General features: G+C 48.0%; 1 protein-coding gene across 12 annotated transcripts in view; it reads right to left on the bottom strand.

The window, feature by feature from the left end:
* JARID2 (jumonji and AT-rich interaction domain containing 2) overlaps positions 1-25,578 on the bottom strand; it is a 243,130-nt gene that overhangs the window by 32,768 nt on the left and 184,784 nt on the right. For all 12 annotated transcript variants that reach the window (XM_084967451.1, XM_021100206.2, XM_084967454.1 and 9 more), the window contains 2 exons: positions 25,061-25,230; positions 8,914-9,090 (listed from right to left, as the gene is read on the bottom strand). In XM_084967451.1, the coding sequence (XP_084823577.1) occupies positions 8,914-9,090; positions 25,061-25,230 (347 nt within the window). The remainder of the gene's footprint in view (positions 1-8,913; positions 9,091-25,060; positions 25,231-25,578) is intronic.

Below are 25,578 nucleotides of genomic sequence, written 5' to 3'. Positions count from 1 at the left end.
TAGCTGCTTTTTTCATGGAATGTTATTTTTATTTGAAGGGACAAGCAATGGAGTTATGTGTCAGCTGTTGTCTCAAAAACCAATAAAGTGAGCCTGTCAAGGAAAAAGTTACTAATAGTTTTTGCTGCCAATGACAGAACTCACAATTTCAGGCAAAAATTACAATTCTGGAAAAGCTCTATCTGCCACCTTGACTGTGACAGCCTCTTCACACGGAAAGACTTTTCCCGACTGTCGTTATAGCCGGGAGCACCTCTCGGCTGGGGGGGGGCGGGGGTGGGGGTGCCACTCGGTTATGACACGACCGATCCTTCCCAGGAATCATCTGCACCGGAAACAGCAACAACTCTGGTCGTTCGAAAGCCTTTTAGGAGCACCAGGAAAACGGGGGGCGGGGAGGGCCTGACCACAGCCAGGAGAGCAAAGAGGGAGGCCGCTCCCTTAACCTAAGAAACCCACCAGCGGCTCTGTGAACCTGCGCGGGGTGTACTAAAGACTTTTGACCGGATAATGGGGAAAGGGGGAGGTTTTCAAAAATATGGAACCGAAAGAACTGAATAAAATGAACTCTGATTTGCACACAAAGGGAGAGTTTTCAAAGACATCTACTTTCTGTAACCATCTTGGCTACTGCACAGCAGCCACGCCACCCAAACGGCAAACAAGGCCAAAAAGTCAGCTCGGGCGCTGCCAAACGGGGGAGGGGGGCTGGGCGAGGGATGCCCAAAGTGAGGTATATTTTGTCCTCAACAGCTCATTAATTTTAAGTGTCGTGGGAACCTGCCAGTTTTGCTCCTCCAAGTAATTATCTTTTGTCTTAATTTGTAAGATTCTCCAGAAGAAGAGAGAAGGAAAAAATATTCACTCTCCGAGGACAAGCCTAACCCCTGTGAACATGAGAGACAGAAAGTTCGATGTGCAGAGGTCCCCCACACGCTGTCTCCAATTAAAAGAAGTAATTGGACTCGTTTCTTTGAGGAGAGGAAAAAAGCATTTATCACGGGAACCATATCAGGAAAGGGTATTGTGCTCAGACGCCAGCAGCTCGGCGCTAATGAACGCAGACAAATGTATCGATTTGTATACACACACTCGGAAAGTTCAATGGCCCGGAGACAAGGGTTTTCACACCACAGCAAGCACCATCTTTACGTCCGAAGGCCGGGGTTCTGATTTAGGGTTACTTCAAGCCCGCAGAGGTAGGTTTGCTCTCAATAACGGATGAAAGAGAAAGGGCAAGAGAGGCCACCCTAGAAACATCTCCTCCAGCCACCGCGACCACCTCCCCGGCGGAAAGCATCCCTTTCCAAGGCGGAGACCACTCCATCTCTACCTCTGAGTGCCGCCCCCTCTGAGTGCCGTCCACAGAGGTCTCTGGACCCGAGGAGATTCCTCAGGAGTCCCCAAAGGCAGTCAACAGAACACCGATCAGAAGGCCTTTACCACACTCGAGCTCCTGGCAAGATGGGGACAGGCTGGTTGTGATTTTCAGCTCCTAGAGCCACAAACACATCTGTGCCTCAATTCCCCCACACCTACAAACCAGCTGCCTCCCCTATCTGCCCTCCAGGAATCGCTGAAGTATCCAAAATCAAATGCTTTCTGTTCTTCAGAGAAAGGAGCTGTACAATGACCAGAAAGTTCATCTTTGTTAAATAAGGCTCCTTCAAACAGAGCCCAGAGGGCCAGCACGCCCACCTCTGCCCGTCCCCAGGCTCCCACCATTTCCAGGCGCCCCAAACCTTGCTAATTATTTGCGCTAATAAAGGCACCTCATCTGAACCCCAGGACGTAATCCTGATTTTTTTTTTATTCAGTAAAGCAGAGGACTCCTTGCTTGGCCTCTGACAAAAGGTCTATGATATCCCGACATGGCCCAGCATCTAACTTTCACCTCCTTGAAAGAGAAATCTGGACAAGAGCCATGACAGACAGCTGGGCCGCAGGTCTGCGAGCAGCCACGCCACACACCAGGGGCGAAGAACAGAAAGGCCGAGACTGGACTCCCCCCTCCATTACCTGAAATAAGACCTGCTCCCTGACCCACCCCCCAAACACATCGAAGAGATGAAAAAAAGAATTGCTGCAAACAGAGAAGATTGTGTCACGGAAAGGCAGAGAGAGGCACGCCACGTTTCTGATCTGGAGCCAGATATTTAAATGTAAGCTTCATGTCATTACAAGGCGTCCCGGCTCGGGGAAGACAGACTCCATCAATTGGCTGGCATTAAACCCTTGTTACTGTACAAAAGCCGCACTTGCTCCCTGGAGCCGGTTCAACTTTGAGTCACTATTGTCTAAAAACAATGGAATGTGTCTGCCAACCTGTGCCAACGGCTCAAAAGGATCGTAGTGCAGCCTGTGTGAGCGCTGTAACCTGGTTTGCCCTGGGCGAAAACAGCGCCACTGACTCCGCTGCAGCGGTCCCGGTCCCGGGGAGATCGAGTGACAGGGAGGAGGACGTGTGGGTCAGCACAGGCCCCACTGCCATCTCTAGGGCTGGGAGCCAGAGCCGACACCCACGTGGCCTCCCAGCAGCCGAGTCAGCGTCACAAGCAAGTTCTACTGGTTTACAGGGAATGCGTGAACGCCTCCAGCACCTCCACGTGTCTGACAGGAAAGGAATCTGTTGAGGAGGATTTTTAAAGCAAACTCAATTTTCTTTTCTCGGTGAGAACTCGAACCTGTAAGTCACAGAATATTTTTTTCAACCAAAACCTGGTTACCAGGGTTTCAAGACCTAAAAATGTGAATATATCACGAGCAACAATGTGCAGAGCTGTGTAGACCTGCTGGTTAAACAAACATGTTTTTCCAGCAATTGCTGACAGCGAAGTCTGAAAGGAGCACATGACCTTTATGAGGCTATAAAGGTTAGGGCATCAGAAAGACCATCAGTCAGGATGAATGGCTTCTGTCACTGAAAAATGGTTTCTCGGCCCAGCTGGCCCCCAGAGGAGCGGAGGAAAGGGCAAGACTGATAGCCTGGTGGGTGACTAAGCCCCTCCCAGCCCATCCCTCATTGACCGGCTCCGGGGCATCTGCATTCAGGGCCAGGAGCCTGCCTGGGCTGACAGGCCACCGGGGAGAGTGGGCAGTGGGCTGAGGAATCTCACACTTTCTCACCCTCAAAAAACAAGACAAAGAGCACAGAAGGGGACAAGCATCAACTCTGAAAAGCGAAGGAATAAAGTGTTTTTGCAGCCTGGGGTTTCTTAAAGCCCTACACTCGAGAAGATGAAGTCTCTAAGGTCAACCTCAAGACTCCTGGTCCATCTTTGGATCTGAACAAAGAATCTCTAACTACTCACAATAAACTGGGGCAGAGAGAGACACCTTCCAAGTGAGCGTGAGAGTTAACACGGAAAACATTCCACAGACACACACACGAGCAGCTCCACATGTTGTAGAAGATTTGGTAATCTGCAGAATAAAAATCTAAGTATAGGAGAACTCAACACAGAAACAGTTGCACTGTAATAGGATTTGTTTTCCAGCTTCTTCAAATAAATTCTGTGGATCTGCTACTGTATCACACACACCTCCACCCACCCTCCAGCCAGGGAAGGAATGTCTTGAAAATCCTACAAGCGCATTTTATAGTCTCTGGGAACAGCACAAACAACTTCTCAAGTGACAAGAGAGTCCCCTTAAACAGTCAGATGGATTTAGCTGGAAATACTAAATACCGAGTAGCTTAGTGAGCAGCTCAGCAAGTCAATGTACAGTGCATATGATAAAACATATCCCAGCTGAGTGTGGACAACACAAATTGATTAAAGATGCTGAAAATCTAATACATGACCTTAATTTCTTCAGAACTGCAGGCTTTTACAGCTCTTAGAAGAGACGGGCATGCGTTAGACCGAGAACAGGACAGCAGCCAGGCCTGCTGTTCTGAGCACTTGCCCAGCCCTGGGCACTGGGCTAAGCGCATCACTCTTGCACTTAGTCCTAACAGATGTATCCTCAGGAAGCTATTATTCACATGCCACGTGACCCACCCATCTTCCTGGTTAGTCATCACCGAAATCTATAAAGCTTCTCACCCCAGAGGCAAGGGGCCTAATGCTCCCAGGAAGAGACATCCACACACTAAAGTCTCAGGGGCCAGGACAGTCCCAGGTGCTCATGTGTCTCTCCAAGGTCCTGTGTGGACCAAAAGAATGGGAAAAGGAGACAAACAGAGACAGGCTGGTTATCCTGGTGGACAGGTGTCACTGGGACCCGCTACCACCCTTGGCACAATTCCTGCTGATAAGGTCAGTAATGTCGCACGCTCAGGGGTACAGCCCTCGCTGTGCACCAAGTATTTGAAACATACGAGCTTTCCGGGATGCTCTTATCAACTACAAGGTTACTCGCAACCTCCAGGTCTCCCCATCACATGGCGCATTTACAGCCAGCACAGTGCTCTCTAACACACAGAAATCAAAGAGCACTCCCGGAGTTTCCGTTGTGGCTCAGCGGTAACGAACCTGTCTAGTACCCAGGAGGACATGAGTTTGATCCCCGGCTTTGCTCAGTCGGTTAAGGATCCGGGGTTGCCATGGCTGTGGTGGAGGCTGGCAGCTGTAGCTCCGATGAGCCCCCTAGCCTGGGAACCTCCATATGCCGCCGGTGCGGCCCTGAAAAGACAAAAAGACAATAATAAATAAATAAAAATTTTAAAAAGACCAAAAACAAAAAAACAAAACAAACAAAAAAACAAACAAAAAAAAAAAACACAAAAAAAACAAAAACAAACAAACAAACAAAAAAACAAAACAAAAAAACCCATGCACTCCTATTACCTCTTTAAAGATAAGGAAACTAAAACTGTCCAAAGTTGCAGCCACATATGAGAAAACCAGTGTTCTGCTCTCAACCATTAGGTCAAGTGGCCCCAAATGGGGGAGAGAGAGGGAGGGAGAGGACTGACAACAAACACTTACACCTAGACTCCACATGTACTGCTGCTCTTAAAAAATCCACTCCCAGAGATGCCCCTGTGGCTCAACGGGATCGGTGGCATCTTGGGAACACTGGGTTGCAGGTTCAGTCCCCAGTCCAGCACAGTGGGTTAAGGACCCGGTGTTGATGCAGCTGCGGCTTGGGTTGTGATTGCAGCTCGGATCTAAGCCCTGGCCCAGGAGGAACTCCATATGCTGCAGGGCAGCCAAAAATGCAAAAACAAACAGAAAACACACTCTCAACCCATACTCCAATTCTTAAACATTCACTTGCCTCAACAGGAAGGAAAAAAGCAGCAGCTGCTGCAGCAGGAGATCTTTTTAAAAAGGTGAAAAGGCCATCCTATGAAAGCATCAATTACAGACAGAGCTGGTGAGCACCACCCCCAGAGGCACACGGGGAGACCCTGGTCCTGCCTGCACAACCCAGCCCCCCAGTGCCCAGACAGCAAGGGTGAATCCCCACCAAGGCAAGCAGGGGGCAGAAACGTGAGAAACTCGTACCAATGACTGCCTGCTGGCCCTTACACAACACACCCCCCTCGTGTGACTCCAAAAGCAATTAAATCATTCCAGCGGGAGTCTGATGACATATATTTAGAAAAGCCTTGTGAGAAATGTCCCTCTTCAGAAGGAGGAGGGCAGAAGCAGCAGCAATGGCCATTCCTCCCACTTTTAAAAGCAAAAAAGCATTTGGAGAACACACAAAACAGGGCACCGGTTCTTCTGTGCAAAGGAGAGATCACCTCGCCACTGAGGACAAGCCAAAGCCAGATTCACTCCCGACAAACACATTAATTCTCTCCCCCTATCTCACTTAACCTGCTGGAAAACAATTACCGATGATGAGAGAACCTCTCAAAACTGAGCCACTTCACATATCAACTTGTAACATAAATACCCACAGAGGCGCGCTTTGAGTATGTTGTTCTGCGGCCAAATACAGCGATTACTAAGGGCTCTACTCTGAGGATCATCTGAGGTTCTGTATATATGAGGGTATTTTGGAAACTCTGAGAGCCATGGAAATAGAAGTTGCTGGAGGCATTGTTGTTGTAACCCCTGAGTGCTGACGGGGGTTAAAAGCGCGCCTAACGCTGCCCATGTCATTTTAGATTATGCATTTTAATAAACACACCCATTGCCCTTAGGATGCTCGGAGGATTATAAATGCGGACACTCCAGTCCTCTGTAATGTTCGCACAAATAAACATCTGCTTGGGGACTGTCTTGCTGGGTCAGGGCTCCTATTCGCAGGAGGCTGGGGCTGCCCCTGCCAGACCCAGTGAGACACCCATGGGGCATGGCATGGGGGCGGGGCACTTCTCTCCTGGCACCTGCTTCCGTGAGCCCCACTTCTGCTCTGTGGGGACCCTCACTGCTTCCCTCAGGTTCAAGTTTAGGGGAGAAACAAAAGAAAGCAGGACACCATCTGCAGCTGGGTTCCAGTTCCTTCAAAACCACACAGCCTAAAAAAAAAACTGTTTTCCTGGACAGGCAGCCACCTCAGGATTTGGGGCCAAAGCTACCCCAGTAATACAGTGTTCGTTTTCCACATTTTGTTTGCCATGCGTTTATAATGTCCCCCCATTTCAGTGAAGGTGGTGCTCCCGGAGGAAGATACAGATGCGCTGGCCTTCCCAGGGCACCAATGCCTCTGGCATTTGAAGCAGGGACAGCACCGCTCGGCCAGAGAAACCCGGGTCGTGAGAAGAACAAAAGGGCCGAAGCTTTCCTGTCTCGTGGGACAAAGTCCGAGACTCCGCTCGGCCACACGATGCTCATGGCCTCTTCCAGGTCTTTCCTGTTAGAAAACCTTAACACGTTTTCCACCTGAGCCCGAAATCAAAAGGAAACGGAGATGATCTGTCTCTAGATTTTACCTTTTGAGAAATGAGGGAGTAAAACCAAGGCAGGTATCCATCCAACACCAAGGCGAGGGCTGGGAAAAGCAGCGCCCTGGACTCACTTTCAAACTACTCAGCCTTCTCTCCCCACGCTGTCAGAACTTTCTTTAATCTTAGGAACTTGCTTACGTTCACCAAGTGGCCTTTAAAGGCTGGGAATGGGGAGTTCCTGTTGTGGCTCAGCGGGTTAAGAACCTGACAGAGTGTCCATGAGGATGGGGGTTCTGTTCCTGGCCTCGCTCAGTGGGTTAAAGGATCTGGCGTTGCCACAAGCTGTGGCAAAGGTCGTGGGAACGGCTCAGATCTGGCGTTGCTGTGGCGGCCGTGGAGTAGGCCAGTGGCTGTGGCTCCAATTTGACCCCTAGCCTTCCATATGCCACAGGTGCGACCCCAAAAAGACAAATAAAAAATGAAAATAAAATAAAACCTGGGAAGGGGGGTGAGGGGTGAGGGAAGCACAAGAAGCCTTCTTGTGTCCCAGTGTCCCACACAGGGCCTTCTAACACACTTGGCAAGTCCAAGTGGCTGGGCGCGTGGCTTGCGAACCTGCTGGCACCTGCCTGTTGTGCCTTAGGAAGTAAGCAGGCATCAGGGCCTTGCAAAACGGTCAAGCCTGGAGCTCGGCAGGTGCTCTCTGAACCTGAAGGGGGCCTCCTCTGAATCCCAGAGAGAAGAAACAAAAAGTCGGCCGGTGCTGTACTGGGTGAGCCTGAGCAGTTCTCCCACGTACACAACCACCTACCAGCTGTCCACCTTCTCTACAGACCAAACACTGGCCAAGGCCACGCCGACAGGCCAGGAAACACCTTCCTTCCCACTGTGAACTTTCTGTTACAGGCGAACCCTCCTTGGGAACATTCGTTTCATTCTGTTGTTACAAGTCACATTTAAACAAAAATCCCCTTTAAAACTGAGGGGTACTCACGATGAAATCCCATTACAAGGAATCTCAAGGAATTCTATTCTATAGTTAAAAAGAAGTGGGTCTCAGGGAAAACACAGAGCAGTTAAGACAACTTCCAGCTGCCATGGGGATCACGCCCATGTTTGATCCGTTACTTATTCATCATGGAAACAGAGTTCTCGTGATCCCAGCCTGACTACTCGTCCTGGGGTTCACGGCTGATATTCTGCAACACACACTCCAGAGGGTAGGACAAGGCAGAGGGTTTCCTGTGGGTCATGGCAGGGACAAAAGAACAAGATACAGATGGGGACGGATGAGGCAGCTCCCCTGACCTCAGGCTCTTGGCTCCACGCTTCTCTCCTCTTTTCTGACTCCCTTCCCCCAACCCCGCTAATCTCCTTCAGTCATCAGGCCCCTGCCCCACCCCGGCCCCGCCGTCTCCACCTGCACATTTTTGTCCTTGCATCCTCCATCACGTGCCATGGCCACATCTCAGTCCGGTTACCTCTGGCCAGGAGACTGCCTGCAATGACAGCCTTTCAACGTGCTTCCTCTTCTTCAAGTCACTTCCCTTTATGAAATCCTCCTAATTGATGTCGGCTTCATCTTTTCGGAATGTCACTCCAATTAAGTCACCTCCCTGCTGAAAAGCCACTGGGCAGTTCCACGACCAACCTCGATTTGGGGGACTACTCCCCCCCACACACGGTTAACACTCGAGGGAAAAACGTAAGTCCCTCCATCCCTGACATGCATCTCCTCGATGTCCCTTCCCCTTCTCTACTGTCCCTGCTTGCTGACAGCACGAGGAAGCCGATCACAACAGCATCTTCCCAGAAGCACCCTGGAGCGCCCTTGTAGACGTGATGCCTCCCTCTTTTGATTCCCATCACCTGCCGCTCTTGCAGACTTGAATCATCGTCTCCCCGCGCGTAAGAACACGGACTCCGACCTTAGCTGTGTCTGTCTAGAATACACTTGCTTGGATGACGTTACGCCATCTCTGCACTTTCAGAAGGATCCAAAACCAGCTTCGCCAATAACCAGCTCTGCAGTCTTCACCACCTGCTCAACATACCTCTGTTCCACCTTTCACCCAAAGCTTTCGAGTCCATCCCTTTAAGCCCGAATTCAACACTGGACCTACCATGTCCGTTGTGAACATGCTTGTGGGTTTTTCCTTTCCTGGGGGTTGACTGGCATGAAGATGAAGCATTGTTGGCGGCTGTTTTGACGTCTTCTGTCTCATCATCTTCCTCCTCGACATCCTCCTCGTCCTGAGAGCTTCCGAAATATACCATGCTGTTGGGCAGCGCAGGAGAACCTGGTGGGTTTGAAAGAAGGCGCATAAACACAGGCCTGGATCCCCACCCCTTCCAGGGGAGCACTTCACGTGGAGGCACTTACTAGGCTCCACACTTACATTCTCATGACGGAGCAGATAAAACAAAGCTATTCATCTCTAATGCCATTTTTAATTTATTTTTCAAACATTCCCCAGGAAATGTAACTCCATCTGTGTCCTTAACAGATTTCAAGAAAAATCCCCCCAGCAGGGGGAATATGCCATTCGCCAAACACAACAAATCAAAATTTTAAAAAATCTCATTTGAATAGTACTTGAGAAGCGGGGAGGGGGGGAGATGACAACCAAGGATTGGATTGAGCAAGAAAAAAAAAAAAAAAATCAGTAAAATAAAGTAACAACCAGTGTCAAGGACGAGAGACGATTCTGGATTATATCTTTAACATACCAGACTTGAAAAGTATGAATTCAGGCAAGCGAATTTAAATGAAAGAGAAGACAATCAGAGAGAAGCAAGTGGTAACAGAGAATACACTCTCTCCTTGTGTAAGGAAACTCATATTCCTATGGATGAATGACAGGAATGGATGCCCCACAATCACAATATATTTGGAAGCTACTTTGATATTCTGATCAGGTTAACAGCATGTAAAACTATTAAAATAAATTCCTGCATAACACTAACTAAAAGGCTGGTTCAAAAATACAAAACAACCAAAAACCCCTCCTCAGAGAGGAGCTGACAAACGTCACTGCATTTACACCTTCACCTCCCCATCCCCAAATGTTTTTGTTTCTGAACATACAGAACAGTAACAGCAAAAAAATGAGCTCAAAATTACAAAGATGCACAAAATACAGCTCTTCCTTAGCAAATCTCGACAATTCAGGAGGAGGTCTGCTGGAGTTCCCTAACGGCTCAGCAGCAAAGGAACAGGCACTGTCACGACGATGGTATGGGATGGATCTCTGGCCTGCCAACTTCTGCATACCTCGAACGCAGCCAAAAAAGTAAAAAGATCTGTCAATTCATTGGTATACTGTTTGGGCCCCGAGGCTGCTGAAGTCCAAAAAAGTGATCAATTAATGGATTAAAAATTTTTCAAAATCCTCCCAATTACTTCCTGGCAACGATTTCAATCGTTTCCCCTATTAAGTATCCTGGGAAGAGCTACATTCAAGTAACAGAAGAACTAATACAGGTAAAATTCATTTCTCCTCATGCCAGTATCCTGTGGATGAGCTAACACTCCAGTAATTATCAGTCAAGACTCAAGTCACTGCATTTGCTCTCCTTCCCAAACTGAGGCCTCACACTTCAGCCGCAATGGTCAGGACCACTTCTGTGCCACTGGGGTGCTACACGCTCTAACAAGGAGTCGGACATCAATCAGCGGTTTGGGCAGCTAAGTAGCAAATGAACCCCCTCCCCAGCTCTCAGAAATCAGAGTCAAAGCAGGCACCCTTCCTCTGGCTCTAGTCATGACCTGCCCAAGTTACATGGGTTACACCACTGGACAGAAATGAGACTCCAAAAGGATCCATGTGACAAAAAGACCCTCAGTTATCAGAAGTGGATGCAGGGAGTGCCGGTTGTGGTGCAGGGGAAACAAAGCCAACTAGGACCCATGAGGTTGCAGGTTCGATCCCTGGCCTCACTAAGTGGGTCGGAGATCCAGTGCTGCCAAGAGCAGTGGTGTAGGTCGCAGACGCAGCTCGGATCCCAAGTTGCTGTGGCTGTAGCTCTGACTCGACCCCTAGCCTGGGAACCTCCACATGCCACAGGTGCAGGCCCCCTGCAAAAAAAGCAAAAAAAAAAAAAAAAAAAAAACCAAAGTGGATACTCTCCGACAAAAGCCATTTCCTTAGTATTCTTTCCTTCAATTGATCATTTCCATTTAGAAGCAGGTTCTCATCAGAAGGAAAGTCTGACATGGGCTTGGGGGAAAACTGTCTAATCAAGTAGATGTTAGAGATGAGGTTTTTAAAATAAGGAAATATCTGCCCGTATTTCCACTAGAACAATACACACACACACACGCCTTTGTACAAGTTTTACAACTGATACAGACTGACTAGAGAGAGGCCACACTACCCTTCCCAGCTTCCTAGCTGCGAGTTTTCAGTTGGGACCTGCCATCCACATATATATACACAGAGTAAGTACCTCCACAGCCAAATATATCAATAGTGCTGGATCTTTTCCTAAATCTCACTTCATAAGTACTTGAGAAAAATCACGTACCAGCATTCAAAAGAGGTTCTAAGGGGGAAAATAAAAACAACATGAAGAGGGGAGGGGAGGGCTCCCGCTCATTCCAGCATGGAAATGATGCAAGTTACCTGCTGTCAGACAAGCACCTGGGGACTTCAACACTTTAAAGTTACCGACTTGGCTATTCAACTTCCCTCCTTCAGTAAAATGAAAAGGAGTCGGTTAACGATTAAAGAAATCTCCCCAAGTACTTTCAAGATCAAAATATCCATGCCGAATTTTTTTAAAGAGCCTTCCTATACACTATCTTGGACGCACGGACCAGAGGCTGCAATCAGAAAGTGGATTAGTACTGAAAAGCGCGGGTTGTTGTGTAGACCCTGCAGTACCTTCCACAGCCAGCTCTGCCATCTGTTGGAAGGAAGAAGGATTAGGGGAAAAGGAAGCCATCGCCCCCAGCCTTCCCCTTCCCAGTGCCCCTCCAGAGAAAAGGCCACCAGCCCTGCCACTGAGGCCCTCTGGGAGTCACTTTAAAGGGGAGAAAATAAGTCTACATTTCAAAGAGCATCAGGCAGAACCCACAGGGAACACATGAGAAATGACAAATTAATAACCACCCACACAATCTGTTGAGGATTTTTTGAAACTCAAGCCCAAAGTGCGAAGGCTATAAGTCTTCCTTACAGGCCAGACTCTGAGGATGGGGTGAGAACCAAGTTCACGTTCCAAAGAACTAAAAGGGAGGAAACGTGCGGGAGCTCAGTTCAGAATTGAAGTTCTATTAATATCCTCAAGAAAGTATATCAAAGTAATTTCATCAACAAAAGCAGAAAACAACGACTCTTATGAACGCCTTTGTTTAAGGGGCTTCTCAGCAAATAAACCAACGGTTGGTTACATATTCTAAAAGGCACAAAAATGTGAAATACAAACCTGAAGATGGGGGATGGGGGAGCACAGTGTCAGGGGTGTCTCAACCCAAGATTTTTCTGATGGAACTGGCCCTGCAGTCAGAGATGGGAAAGGACACAATCTCTCCTAAGTATGGGGGCATCGGGGATAAAGCAGACTGCTTTCACCTGACAAGGTGATTTGGGTTCTCATCAGATGACTGACCTGCTGGTCTGGACCTAAAGATAAAACCATCAACAAAATAAGAGGCAATGCAGACTCTCAAATCAAATGGGGAATGGAGGAGCTCGTGCGATAGGAGGAAAACTTGCAGAAGGGCTAAGTGGAGGAAACCCATCACTCGCATCAGTGCTTAAGAATGATGAGCCTTGGAGTTCCCGTCGTGGCGCAGTGGTTAACGAATCCGACTAGGAACCATGAGGTTGTGGGTTTGGTCCCTGCCCTTACTCAGTGGGTTAACGATCCGGCGTTGCCGTGAGCTGTGGTGTAGGTTGCAGACGCGGCTCGGATCCTGTGTTGCTGTGGCTCTGGCGTAGGCCAGTAACCACAGCTCCGATTCGACCCCTAGCCTGGGAACCTCCATATGTCGCAGGAGCGGCCCAAGAAATGGCAAAAAGACCAAAAAAAAAAAAAAAAAGAATGATGAGCCTCGGGGGAGAGCCAGTTACCTACTAACAGAAGCAAGGTGCCTGTGTTCAAATGCCAGGCCTCCACCAATCCTCTCTTCCACAGGCGTGCCAATCGTCATGGACAGCACAGCCTTACCTCCAGTTCGTTCAGGAACCACCACCAGTCCAAGACCAGGTCATCAGGAGTGGCCTCATGAACGATTACCTTTTCCCCCAGAACAGAGAGACCTCCAGAATTTTACGAGCCAATTGAATATGTAACTATTAACCTTGCAGTCCAACTGAAGCAAGCAGAAAAACTAAATCACACACAGTCTCACCTTGCATATTCTAAAACTTGGTCAGCATGCAGCTACTGAAAACCCCTCTCAGACTCACTGACAGATCCATCTCCGAAGCCATGGAAAGGCCAAGCCAACATTCCAGATCGGGAGAAACCACAGCACTGGCCACAAGCAGCAAAAGCAGCTTCTGTCTCTCTCTGTGACTCCAAACCACTAAGATCATCTCACGGTTCACAAAGTAATAGCGAAACACTGACTGCTGCAAGCTAATACCTAGGAAATACCTATAAAACAACCTCACATACACAGAGGAAAACCAAAAGCATCTGAGGTACCAGACTAGTTAAGACATATTCCTTCTTAGATACAAGCTGGATTGTCCAATTTACAATTAAGTTTAGAGGAGGAAGAATCTGCTAGATACACACACACATACAAGATGAAGGATAGGAAAGGATGTATTTAAACCCTCAAGGTACCCAGCAGTCTGGGCTATTTATCAGTGATGAAAATTATCCCACATTCCTCAGTATAAAATGAGTGAATGGGTACATTACATAATCAAATTGAGCCTGCACGAATAGAAAGTTAAATTAGGAGTTCCCATTGTGGCACAGCAGAAACGAATATGACTAGGAACCATGACGTTGAGGGTTCAATCCCTGGCTTTGCTCAGTGGGTTAACGATCCGGCGTTGCCGTGAGCTGTGGTGTAGGTTGCAGACGCGGCTCGGATCCTGCGTTGCTGTGGCTCTGGTGTAGGCCGGTGGCTACAGCTCCAGTTCGACCCCTAGCCTGAGAACCTCCATATGCCTCGGGAGCAGCCCTAGAAAAGGCAAAAAGACAAAAATAAAAAATAAAAAATGTAACAGCAAGAGAGAGCTGGGAAACACAACAAGGAAAAGCTTCCTGAAAAGCAGCCCGCCCTTTCCATCACAGGGCTCTGCTGCAAAACACCAAAACACACAGAAGCTCAAACAAGGGGTCTCGGAAAGGGCCCAGCGAAAGCCCCGCCCCTGGCTGGGGTCCTCAGGTGGGTGCTCCCGTAGCAGGTACCAGCGCATTCACAGAGTTAACTGACGGCAGAGGCTGATGACCCAGAACTACACCACCATCTCCTAAACAAACCCCAGTTTTAAAGAAGTCATCAGTAAAATGTTTTTAATGTTTTAAGAGGGCTAAGGATTGCATAGAGTATTGGGGGGAGGAATTAATACCTAATAAAATATACACTTGTATTTAGCTCTTTTCTCTTTTTTTCTTTTGCGGGCTGCACCTGCAGCACATGCAAGTTCCCAGGCTAGGGGGTGAACTGGAGCTGCAGCTGCCAGCCTACGCCACAGCAACGCAGGATCCTTAACCCACTGAGCAAGGCCAGGGATCCAACCCACATCCTCATGGATACTAGTCAGGTTCTTAACCTGCTGAGCCACAAAAGAACTTCATATATACGTGTATTTAGTACATACAGGCTTCTATTAAAATTGCAGGCAGATTTTTCTCTCCTGATTATTCAAGCGCATTAGCAAACGTGAAAAAAAAATCTGAACTTGGATCAGTCGGTGGAATCGGAGTGCAGAACGCATCTGCGCTTTGCCAAAGCCGTATTTCATTACTTTTCAGAATTAGCTGGCAATGTCTCCATAATATTTACTGAAGTGAAAACCAAATGTTTTCATCTGGACAAAAATCAAACTGTGGTATGTTACAACCACAACAGAAATCATTTTAATCCAAAAGCTTGCTTTCTCTAATTTGGGCTGTGGTTTCTATAAAATTGGATTCTTCTCATGAATCATGTACACATACAAGCCCTCTTTCTCATTATCTTCCCTCCCCCGACCAGTTCTTTATCTTAACAAGCTAAACATAGCTCAGCTCAATTTGGAAAGACCCTAAAGGGATTCCCTCATGCTGCCCCTTAGCTGGGAGTCAAACTCCGTAGCTTAACCTAATAAATTCTGGGCTGCCCCCTGATTTGGAGTGTTCAGTGGTTGATCGTTAGGATACACGAACAGAGTGAAAGAACCAGTGCCTACTGTCACACTAAAGTGAAAAACAAAACTTCAAGAGTGAGCTGGTAGGGAGTGGGGAAGGGAGAAAGGGATAGAATTTACTGATTTTTAGAGGGGAGGGGCAGGGAGGGGAAAGAGGAGAGAGCAGAGAGTTCCAACCTGAAACTGGAGTCACAGAAGCAACTGGGTGCAACTGCCGAGGTCCATTAACCCCACTGTGTATGAGGAGCAGGAGCCCAAACGCACCAGATGGCCACACACTCTGCACACACGTGCACCCACACATGGACACGCCCAGTGCCCTGGGGACTGTGAAAGGACTCCAACACAATGAAGGACGACCTCAATCTCTTCCTCGTTGGCCTTTAAAATATACCAGGGAAGGAGTTCCTCTCATGGCTCAGTGGTTAACAAATCCGAATAGGAACCATGAGGTTGTGGGTTTGATCCCTGGCCTTGCTCAGTGGCTTGGGGATTTGGCATTGCTGTGAGCTGTGGTGCAGGCCGGTGGCTACAGCTCTGATTAGACGCCTAGCCTGGGAACCTCCATATGCCACTGGTGCGGCCCTAGAAAAGACAAAAAAAATAAAATAAAAATAAAATGTACCAGGGAAGAAGAACTGACACCAGGACTTCCCAAACCTCGCCCACTTCCCTATGCCCTAAGATGATGTGCTGTATCCATGCAATGCTTTCTTCAAGGTGGTACACATTCATGATTTAAATGGCTTTTCTCCATTACATCAATAGAAAATCATTATCATGTGTCCTCAAGAAAAGTGAGTTAGCATTATTAGAGAAATGCAAATCAAAACCACGATGAGGTACCACCTTACACCAGCCAGAATGGCCATCATCCAAAAGTCGACAAACAAGAAGTGCTGGAGAGGGTGTGGAGAAAAGGGAACACTAGTACACTGTTGGTGGGATTGTCAATTGGTGCAACCACTGTGGAAAGCAGTATGGAGACTCCTCAGAAAACTAAACATAGAACTACCATTGGATCCAGCAATCCCACTCCTGGGCATCTATCCAGAGAAAACCATGACTCGAAAAGACATATGTACTCCAATGTTCATTGCAGCACTGTTTACAATAGCCAAGACATGGAAACAACCTAAATGTCCATCAACAGAGGAGTGGATCAAGAAGATGTGGCACATATACACAATGGAATATTACTCAGCCATTAAAAAGAACAAAATACCGCCATTTTTAGCAACATGGATGGACCTAGAAATTACCATGCTAAGTGAAGTCAGTCATACAATGAGACACCAACATCAAATGCTTTCACTGACATGTGGAATCTGCAAAAAGGACAGACGGAACTTCTTTGCAGAACAGATACTGACTCACAGACTTTGAAAAACTTATGGTCTCTAAAGGGGACAGTTTGCGGGGGTGGGGGGATGCGCTAGGGTTGTGGGATGGAAATCTTATAAAATTGGATTGTGGTGATCATTGTACAACTATAAATGTAATAAATTCATTGAGTAATAAAAATAAATATAACACTGTGATAATTTTCACAGTGTATTCTGCCCAGTAAAAATAAAAAATAAATAAAAATAAACATTTGGGTTGTTTCCAAAAAAAAAAAAAAGGCAAGTTAGTATCATGACAATTTTAACACTTGGCTAACGTCATTCCTGGCACCGCCATGGACACAAGCAGCAGGGCTCAAAGAACAGCCATCCAGCCAATGGCCAAACACAACAGGAGCGCCAATTCTTTCTGGGCTAAGGAGGAGCCTGGGCAACAACGCCTGCCCCAGGACGGCTCTCCTTTTCTGTACACGCACCCCCAAAACGGTACCAATCACTGAAACATCCAGGAGGAAGCCTCAGCCCGGCAGTCTTGGGCCCACTTGTCAGGAGACTCAGTTTACCTGTCTGTACAATGACCTGAATGGCTTCAGACACAAGGAATGTGGTGACCCCAAGGGCTGCGAGGTACACATGAAAAGCTGTACTGTAAACACCCACACTTCAGTGCCATGATTAGGCAGATACGTGGCTGCAGCGAAAAACTCACAATTATAAAAGCAGGCTGTCCCTTTCCACAGGTAAGAGCAAAGGCAACTGGTTTCCTCTCTATTTGCCTCATTTAGGAAAGTTAGCAGATTGGTGACCAGAAGGTGGCGGGGGCGGGGGTGGGGGGATGGGGGAGGGATGGAAACAAAATGAACTCAACATTTAGAATTTCTGGAACCTAGAAACAGGTGGCAGAGTGATGCCTTATGAGAGACGGAAAGCTTCAGCCCATGAGTCTTTTTTCAGGAACAGGGAGGAAGTGATGACATGACTGTCACCTCAGCAGCCCACACCCACCTTCATGACCTGCTCTCAGGTGCGCCTGTCTGACCCCACCTTTAGGAAATGCCCCACGTCAGGGCATGTGTCCCTCTGCAAGAGCCCCCCTGACATGTCAAATGACAGCAAGGAAAAAGGAACGTTTAATTAAGAGCTGGAATAATCTCCTCACTACCTGTCCCATGATGTTGTCTGTACCGCAGCTTGAAACATACACAAATTACACATCCAATCAAATGCAATGAGGTCTCTTACACCTCACGGTAAATGAATGCACAGTAGCCACGGTGGGCTCAACCCACCCACTGCATGCAGAAGCAGAAAAAGTCAGGAGTTCCCATCGCGGCTCAGTGGAAAGGAATCTGACTAGTATCCATGAGGTTGCAGGTTTGATCCCTGGCCTCGCTCAGTGGGTTAAGGATCTGGCATTGCTATGAGATGTGGTGTAGGTCACAGATTCGGCTTGGACCCCACACTGCTGTGGCTGTAGTGTAGCCCAGGGGCTACAACTCTGATTCAACCCCTAGCCTAGGAACCTCCACATGCTGCACGTGCAGTCCTAAAAAGACAAAAAAATTAAAAAAATTAAAAAGTCAGAAATAACTTCATCACAGCCACACAGATGCTATCTGAACACCAAAGTCTGTGCTCTCTCCACCGTGAAAGCATCCACAAATCCTAACAGAGACACAAATACAGGAGGAAGGGGCACTATGCCTTTGGGACACAGATATTTATGGCTTTAGTGCTGTCGGTTGCCAGTAAGGTGCTCAACAAACAAAACAGGACTCCCCGTATTTCCAGGTGTTTCCCCCCATATACCTTCTCTAAACAGATTTCAGAAAGGCCAAGAAATACTAAGGGAATCTCCAGAAACTAAGGGGAAGGCCAGAGGCCATGGTGAGAAGGATGCTGAATCCATGCCAGCAGCCACTAGCCAGGGGCAGAAGGGTGCCTGCTTCAGGGACGGCAAAGCCTGGTCAGAGGCCAGCTAGCCTGGAGCCGGGCCAGTCCTCTGAGCAAAATGTCTTAGAGTCTTAACCACTGATCAAGGTCACAGAGCAATTAAAGGGGATCCATTCTTCTCCTGCTTGGTGCTTAAGGATTCAGTGGTTTCATATTTCTTTATAACTAGTCTGATAAACTATCCTGGCAAGTAAATTGCCTGCTCAGCACAACTCAGCCAAGGAACACGGACTCTACTGGAAAACCAAGCGAACAAGGAACATAAGGCCTGTCTGACCTGGAGAAAAGGGAGGGTAGCCGGCGTGATCTCGAGGCGGTGAGAGTACATCTTTTACATCTGTCTTGTTACCACTCCCAAAAATTAAGATGTGACACCTCTCAAAAGGATCCCCCCAAAAGAAGGTGTGTACCACTGTGCCGGGGGCCTTCCTCCCCCAAGGGTTCAGGTACGTAGAGCGCTCCCACTTCACTCAGGAAGTTCACTGCAAGCGCCACCGTGTTCCCGCAACTGGAGGACTACTTAACTGCTTTCTAGCAGGTTAATCCCCTTTCATTCTGGGACCTCTCAATCACCCCCCAGGCTTCTACATTTGCCCTACTTAGAACTTACTCAGTACCCAATGCCAGTCCTGGTCAAAATACGTGCTCCTTGGTGATACCACCGGCAACGGCCTTCAGAGCAAATTCCCTTCAGAGCAAATTCCAGGGCTGTGAATGCACAAGCATTCAACTCGGCTCGATTTCAGACCGCCCCTCCCCGCCCCCGCCAATTTCAAACAGAAGGCGGCTCCTCTCCCTTTTCTTCCGCCTAAATTTGATGGGTAGAAGTTAAGTAGGTTAAGCCCACAGTGATGGCTACATGCAGCATCCGGCCCCGTCTCGTACCCGAGAATTTAATTCCACGGCAACTGTGTGCTAACCACATACCCATTTTGCTAATGAGGGCACTTGGGCTGAGAATGCTTTAAGTCACCTGCCCAAGATGCCCCAGAATCATTCACCATCTGCCTGTATCCCTACAGTAACCTGCGGGATAGGTGTCCTTGGAGCCACTGTCCGATGCTGCCAGGATCATCTTACTCACTAAATGTCTCAGCTGAAAAACCTCAGGGAAGGAAGCCCTAACATCCAGCCCAGGGTCCAGACAATCTGCCACATCTGACCTCCCTGCTTTAACAAGGGGCCTCCAAGCCACAAGCCCAACACCAGGCCGGCCGTGGCAGGGGCTGCTGCAGAACTTTCGCTTTCCACAAAGCCAGCTCCCAGGTCCCATCCTGCCCGAGGCCAGCCCAAAGGGTCCAGCACAGGGCGATGTCTCCTTCCTGCTCCCCACGGGTTCCCTCTACCCTGGCCTTGGCGTGTGTTTAGGGTCTGCTGCGCCCAGCACACCGACAATGCTTTCCGGTCCCTACGCTGTTTTCTAGGTGTCTAGCTAACACATACAAAGGGTGCAATAAAGGCTTGCTGAATAAGCTGGCAACTGAATGGCAGCAGATCATTGAAGATTCTAAGACTTGAGAAACAAAAGGAAAGCAGTCTCCAAGCAGAAAGCACTGCTTGGCCCCACTGAGAGGGTAATTCCTCCAAAACAGGGCTCTTCTTCGGCCACTGTGACGCGGGACTGTGACCCACGGTCAGAAGGAAGAATCACGAGTAGGTGTATTTTCAGGAATCCCCTTTGGGGTGCCCCTTGTTTGTAGTGCCTCATAAAGAGAAAAACATAAATAAGAGAATCATTTAACCTACCACTGCTCTACTGGATTAGGCTTTTTTATCTGCTAATAATCATAGTCAGAACAAAGAGAAGACGACAGAACTCATTAAGAATAACGAGACCAGTGACAGAAAATGCAGGGGCAGTACGATTCGCCAGGCCACAGGGGGCACGCCCCTTCCCTCCTCCCAGAGGCCCATACCCAGGAAGGATGTTAATTATGCCTCTGGCAGGAGACTTGGGGGGGGGGGGGGGGCGGGCTTCAAAGCAGCCATTTAAAGATAAATACACCGCAGGCAAACACTTCCGGCCGTCTGCACTGTAAACTCTTGCTTTCCTTTGGAGATTTTAGGTCATGATATTAAAAAGGAGAAGGGAGAGCCCTGCCAAACTTAACAGAAAGATCTCTGCGTGCCTTCAAACAGATTTTTTTAAAATCTCTAAAGCTTCTTATCCCTGAATGACTGGTCGGTGTGTTGACATGCACACGGTAATCCCAGAATTATTAACAGTACAGGTTTTGCACCCATCCCAGGTTTTCACTGGGATAAGAGAGTTGTGGGGAGAAGGTTGGGTCTCGGCCCACCGGGTGTCACCAATGGATAACCACACCGAGGCTAAATGAACCCCACTGCTATCTTGCCCTCAGCCTCCAGAGTTATTCTCGTCCATATTCCAAATTAGTGCTGAGACTATTATGGTAATAACTAGGGACTGAAGAAAAGAATGATCCATAATCCTTGGCAACTAACATCACAGCCAGGTGCTTGATTCCTTTATGGTGTCTGTAGCCAGGCTTCCGTTCCTACCCATACTGAGCTTAGCAAGACTGCCTTCTTTACCCAAACAGTGCCTGCGTCACCCAGCGGTGATGGAGTGACTGGGCTCCTAGAAGCCGAACATAAAGTTTGGGGTTCAGACAAGCTCTGTTTTGCTTAGAACCTGCCACAAAAATGAGGAAAGAACTAGGATGCAGGTATGAAAATGTGAACCCAATTCCCACCTGTCAGCTCTGCCTGTGAAGATTCCAGATAAGGCCAAGACTTAAGTGAGGACAGGTGTCACCAGCACTCGATATCCAGAGTTAGAAATAACTTACATATAAACAAAGAATTAGATAAATGAGACATGTACAACAGGGAGAGGGTATTTATATGACTCTGTGTAACAGGAAAAGCAGTGTGCAAAAATAAAAAGGTAATGCAATCCCACTGGGGAAGAGGAGTGTCTTTCTGTCTGTCTGTCTGATTATGCCCAGAGACGGCTTAGTAATATTTTCACCAAGGAGATGGCACACAGTGATTGCCTCTGGGAGACTGGACAAAGGGGATTTTTATCTGGGGGAGTCTGTTTCTTCATTCTTTCTGCTGATCTTCCCTAGAGGAACATGAAATACTTTTAACGCTAAAAAAGTTTAACATCTCATTTTTCTTCAGTGGAAATTGAAAGACAATTATTAAACTGCCACTACAACAGGGATCATCTATTTAACCCTTGTACACTTCAAAATAGGAGTTTTAATTAACTTAAGCAATTGTATATTAAAACATGCCATCTAATGCCACCAAAGCCATCACATTTCCAGGACTGTACACTACTTAGTGAATTACTGATCATTTGGCGCTTTCAGAAATGCCATGTCAGATGAACATAGCTGACCTCACAAAACCATGGTTTTTATTTTGTCTTTCTAGGGCTGCACCTGCAGCATATGGAAGTTCCCAGGCTAGGGGTCAAATCAGAGCTATAGCTGCCAGCCTATGCCACAGCCACAGCAATGCTGGATCTGAACCTCATCTTCAACCTACACCACAGCTCACACCAACGCCAGGTTCTTAACCCACTGAGTAAGGCCAGGGATCGAACCTGTGTCCTCATGGATCCTAGTTGGGTTCGTTACCACTGAGCCATGACAGGAACTCCAAGCCATGGTTTCTAAAAGAAAGAGATCTCAGAGTTCACAGGTTAAGGATCCAGCCTTGTCACTGCAAAGTTCAGGTTGCTACTGTGGTGCAGGTTCAATCCCTGGCCTGGAAACTTCCACATACCATGGGTAAGGCCAAAAAAGAACAAAATATAAAACAAAACAAAAATAAATAAATAAAGATGCCCCAACACTTTTAATACCTTACATCTAAAAAGAACAGAAAAAGAGTACGAGAATGCAATGTGCTGTGTCAAAACCCCATCACATATCATTTAAAAATGAGTAACATCCTGCTGTATTGCACAGGGAACTCTATCTAGTCACTGGTGATGGAATATGATGGAGATAATATGAGAAAAAGAATGTGTGTGTGCCTATGTATACACACACACATATATGACTGGTTCACCTTGCTGTACTGCAGAAATTGATAGAACACTGTAAATCAACTATAACAGAAAAAATAAAAATCTTCAAGAAATAGAAACAAATAACAAAAACTATTTTATTGCCTGGCTCATAAACGTCAGAATAACCTTCCAAGCCAAAGGGCATTTTTTTCACATCATTTTAACCATCTCTTAGGTTTCACTTATTGAAACCTTTGGTCCATCTGACAAGTCAAAGAAACTGTGTCTGTGAAAAGACACGCTTCTCTTGCGTGAGAGCTGGGCAGGAGGTAATGTTCTCCCCAGGTGCCATTCACCTGAGCGGTAAGCATGCTTCTTCTAGTAGGGCCCTCTCCAAGTCACCCAAAACCACAGAAAATATGATTTTAGGAAGTAATGCATATGTAGGTATAGAACGACACAAATTCCTCTCTAAAAGCCACACCCAGCCAACAGGGAAAAAAAACTTTCATAACTCAATTCCATAATCCGTAAGACAGTTCCCTGATATCTTAATAGAACAAGATCGGGCAATCTCCCTAGAGCCCAGAGTTAATAATAAGGCCTGGCCCCAGGGGCATTAAAAAGACACAAAAGGAGAGTGTGACCCACGCTGAGCTTTAATTATTTACCTGAGCTCCACCCTACGGATGATGACCCTTGACCCCTGAAAGATACAAATCCCTCTGGCTCAAACTCCTTCCTCTGAGCAGCTGGTCCCTCCCTCAGGACACCACACCCTGGCAGCCTGACGCCCTGCTGGTCCTTCTCAGCCTTCACAGCTAACCCTCTCCCCCTCCACCCATCGAGGATCACTAGACTGGCAAGGAGCCACGGCAAAGCCAAGGGAGATGCCAGGAGGAGGCCGGCCACCCCATCCCCCTTTGGGGAAGGCCAAGGGATCCACACTGAAACAGCATTCTCCTCCTTGACGTCTTGGGAGAGGACTAGCAATAGCCTGTAACAGCGAACAGGAAGCTCGGCCCTTCATTTGCTCTTCCCCAGCCCGCAGTCCTAAAGCTAACTGGCAGGCACTGGGGGGCAGGTGTAGGGTGAGGAAGGAGGCCTGAGTGGGGTGTGAGAGCCAGAGCAGGGTTCACACAGGGGCAGTCCGCCCCGGGGAAAGGACCAAAGTCAGAACCGGGGCTCCGTTGGGGGAGGGGTGGCCCACTGGAAAAGAGGGATCAAATAAACACATCACAGATACCTGGAGCCAGCATTCCTAAGTCTGATACAGAAAAAAAAAGAAAACCAGAAGGAAACCCCTTAGGGCTAAACTAAAACTCAAGGTACTGGATTTTAAGAGACCCAGAGACACAGCTATACACACTAAATGAGCACGCGTGTCCATGTGCACATCCATGCCTTCGCTAGTGTACACACACACCCCATTTCCACTCCAATAGCTATGAGCACACCTCACGCCTGTGATCCTAGCTTCCAAAGAGCAGCTGTGTCCCGGGCTCCCCCAGAGAAAGGGCCGCGTCCAGTGCAGAGGGAGGGACTGTTCTGCATGAGCCTGGACATGGTGCTGTGCCGGGGAGCGGGAAGGAAGGACAGCAGGGACATGTCAAAGGGCAAGAGAGCCCGGGGAAGAGGGTCCCATCTGAAACATCAAAATAAACGACAGTGACAGATCACAGCCCTTTGAAGAAGACAGGAAGTGAGTCCCTACAGACACCAACAAATGAGTCAATCGAGTTTCGTGAAGAAATGGAATACAGAGTTTCAAAGAGCCTCCCCATGAAATACTTATAAGGCCGAAAAGGCTCGGCATACAGTGGAGACGCCTGACAGACCCACCCTAATCCAAGTGGTCGCCGTGGGCACTGTCCATCACAGGACAGACTGAAATTTTGTGCCCCAAACAGGGCACAGGGAGAGAAACCAAAACTCACTTCCGAGATGCTCCTGCCAAAAGGGGAAGGGAAAAAAAAAAAAAAAAGGCGGGGGGGGAGGGGGGGGGCTGCACAGAGGCCTCAACTTCTTTCACCATCTTTTGTGTCCTTCCAAAGTGAACTCAGTTCCCAGAGCAAACACTCTCCCCAAAGTGAGCCAGGTAAGGCCAAACCCACCCTTCATGCCAGAGCTGCATCCCCACCAGCACCTTGGGCCTGTGCATATGTACAGACCAGTATTCCCACTGTTGACCATACTTAGAAGGCACGGTCATTCTTCCTCAAGCAGAAGAGCAGGGAAGGGGAACGGACCCTCAGTCAGCAGGGGCGCAATTTCCAGACCTCAGGAAGCTTGACGATGGGACTTTGTACCCATCCACAACTCCCCCGACTTCCCCCCGCTGACCCCCCAAAAAAAGGCCACATTAGCCAAGCACATGTGTGATGGGATGGTGGGCGTCCTAAAAGGATGCGTAATTATGAAAATTACAACTTTCACGGTGACACTGTGTGCTCAGCGGCCAAGAAAGCGAATTCAAGAGTCAAACCAAAAGAGAAGGCAAGAGGCTCAATACTTGGTGAAATTTCTCACTTTCCCCTCTCCCTCCCTCCCTCCCATCAGGCTGGGAATTCACAGATGTGTGGAGCAGAGACCATGCCCTGGAGACAGCCTTGTACCTTTTCTTTCAACCAGGCTGCTCTCCCCAAACTGGAAACTGTCTTACCTCGAAGGCAGAGAAAGGTAAGAAAATCTTCTGTCTTAGGCTTCCTTTTAGAGAGGTCAGAGATTTGAGTAGCTGGAGGGGGTAGCAATGGCTCCACTATCTTTACTGGAGTTGTGCTGGGACTATTCGGCTGGGATTGAGCGAACTTCCTTTGTGCTTGCAGCCTGGGCCTGTGAACGCAAAGGAAAATTAAAACAAAATTAAGCAGAGATTAGAAGAGCTGGATCTATGTGTGGCCTTAAGACCATGACACAAAAGGGAAGAGGGACAGCCTATTTCAAGCAAACTCTTTCTAAGTAAGGATCTGTATCTCTCTCACACTCTCATAAAGCATGAGCCTGCTTTAAAGGGCAATCAATTTGCTTAAAGGGTTATGTTGTACACACTGATACAAAACATACACCGCGAGCCTGTGTGCACGTGTGCATATAAGGCTCATACCTGTGCCCAAACCACACGTGTGCCTGGGTATTTCCAAAACAGCACACATGGGATTGATGGCTTTTGCACTTTGAGCC

The sequence above is a fragment of the Sus scrofa genome, chromosome 7, assembly GCF_054392235.1.
Source record: "Sus scrofa isolate SSC_HxYL_T2T_F1_AM1 chromosome 7, Sscrofa_HxYL_maternal_Yorkshire_Landrace_v2.0, whole genome shotgun sequence".
NCBI classification, from domain to species: domain Eukaryota; kingdom Metazoa; phylum Chordata; class Mammalia; order Artiodactyla; family Suidae; genus Sus; species Sus scrofa.
The sequence above is the reverse complement of the archived record's forward strand: the minus strand, read 5'-3'. Positions and strand labels throughout refer to the sequence as shown.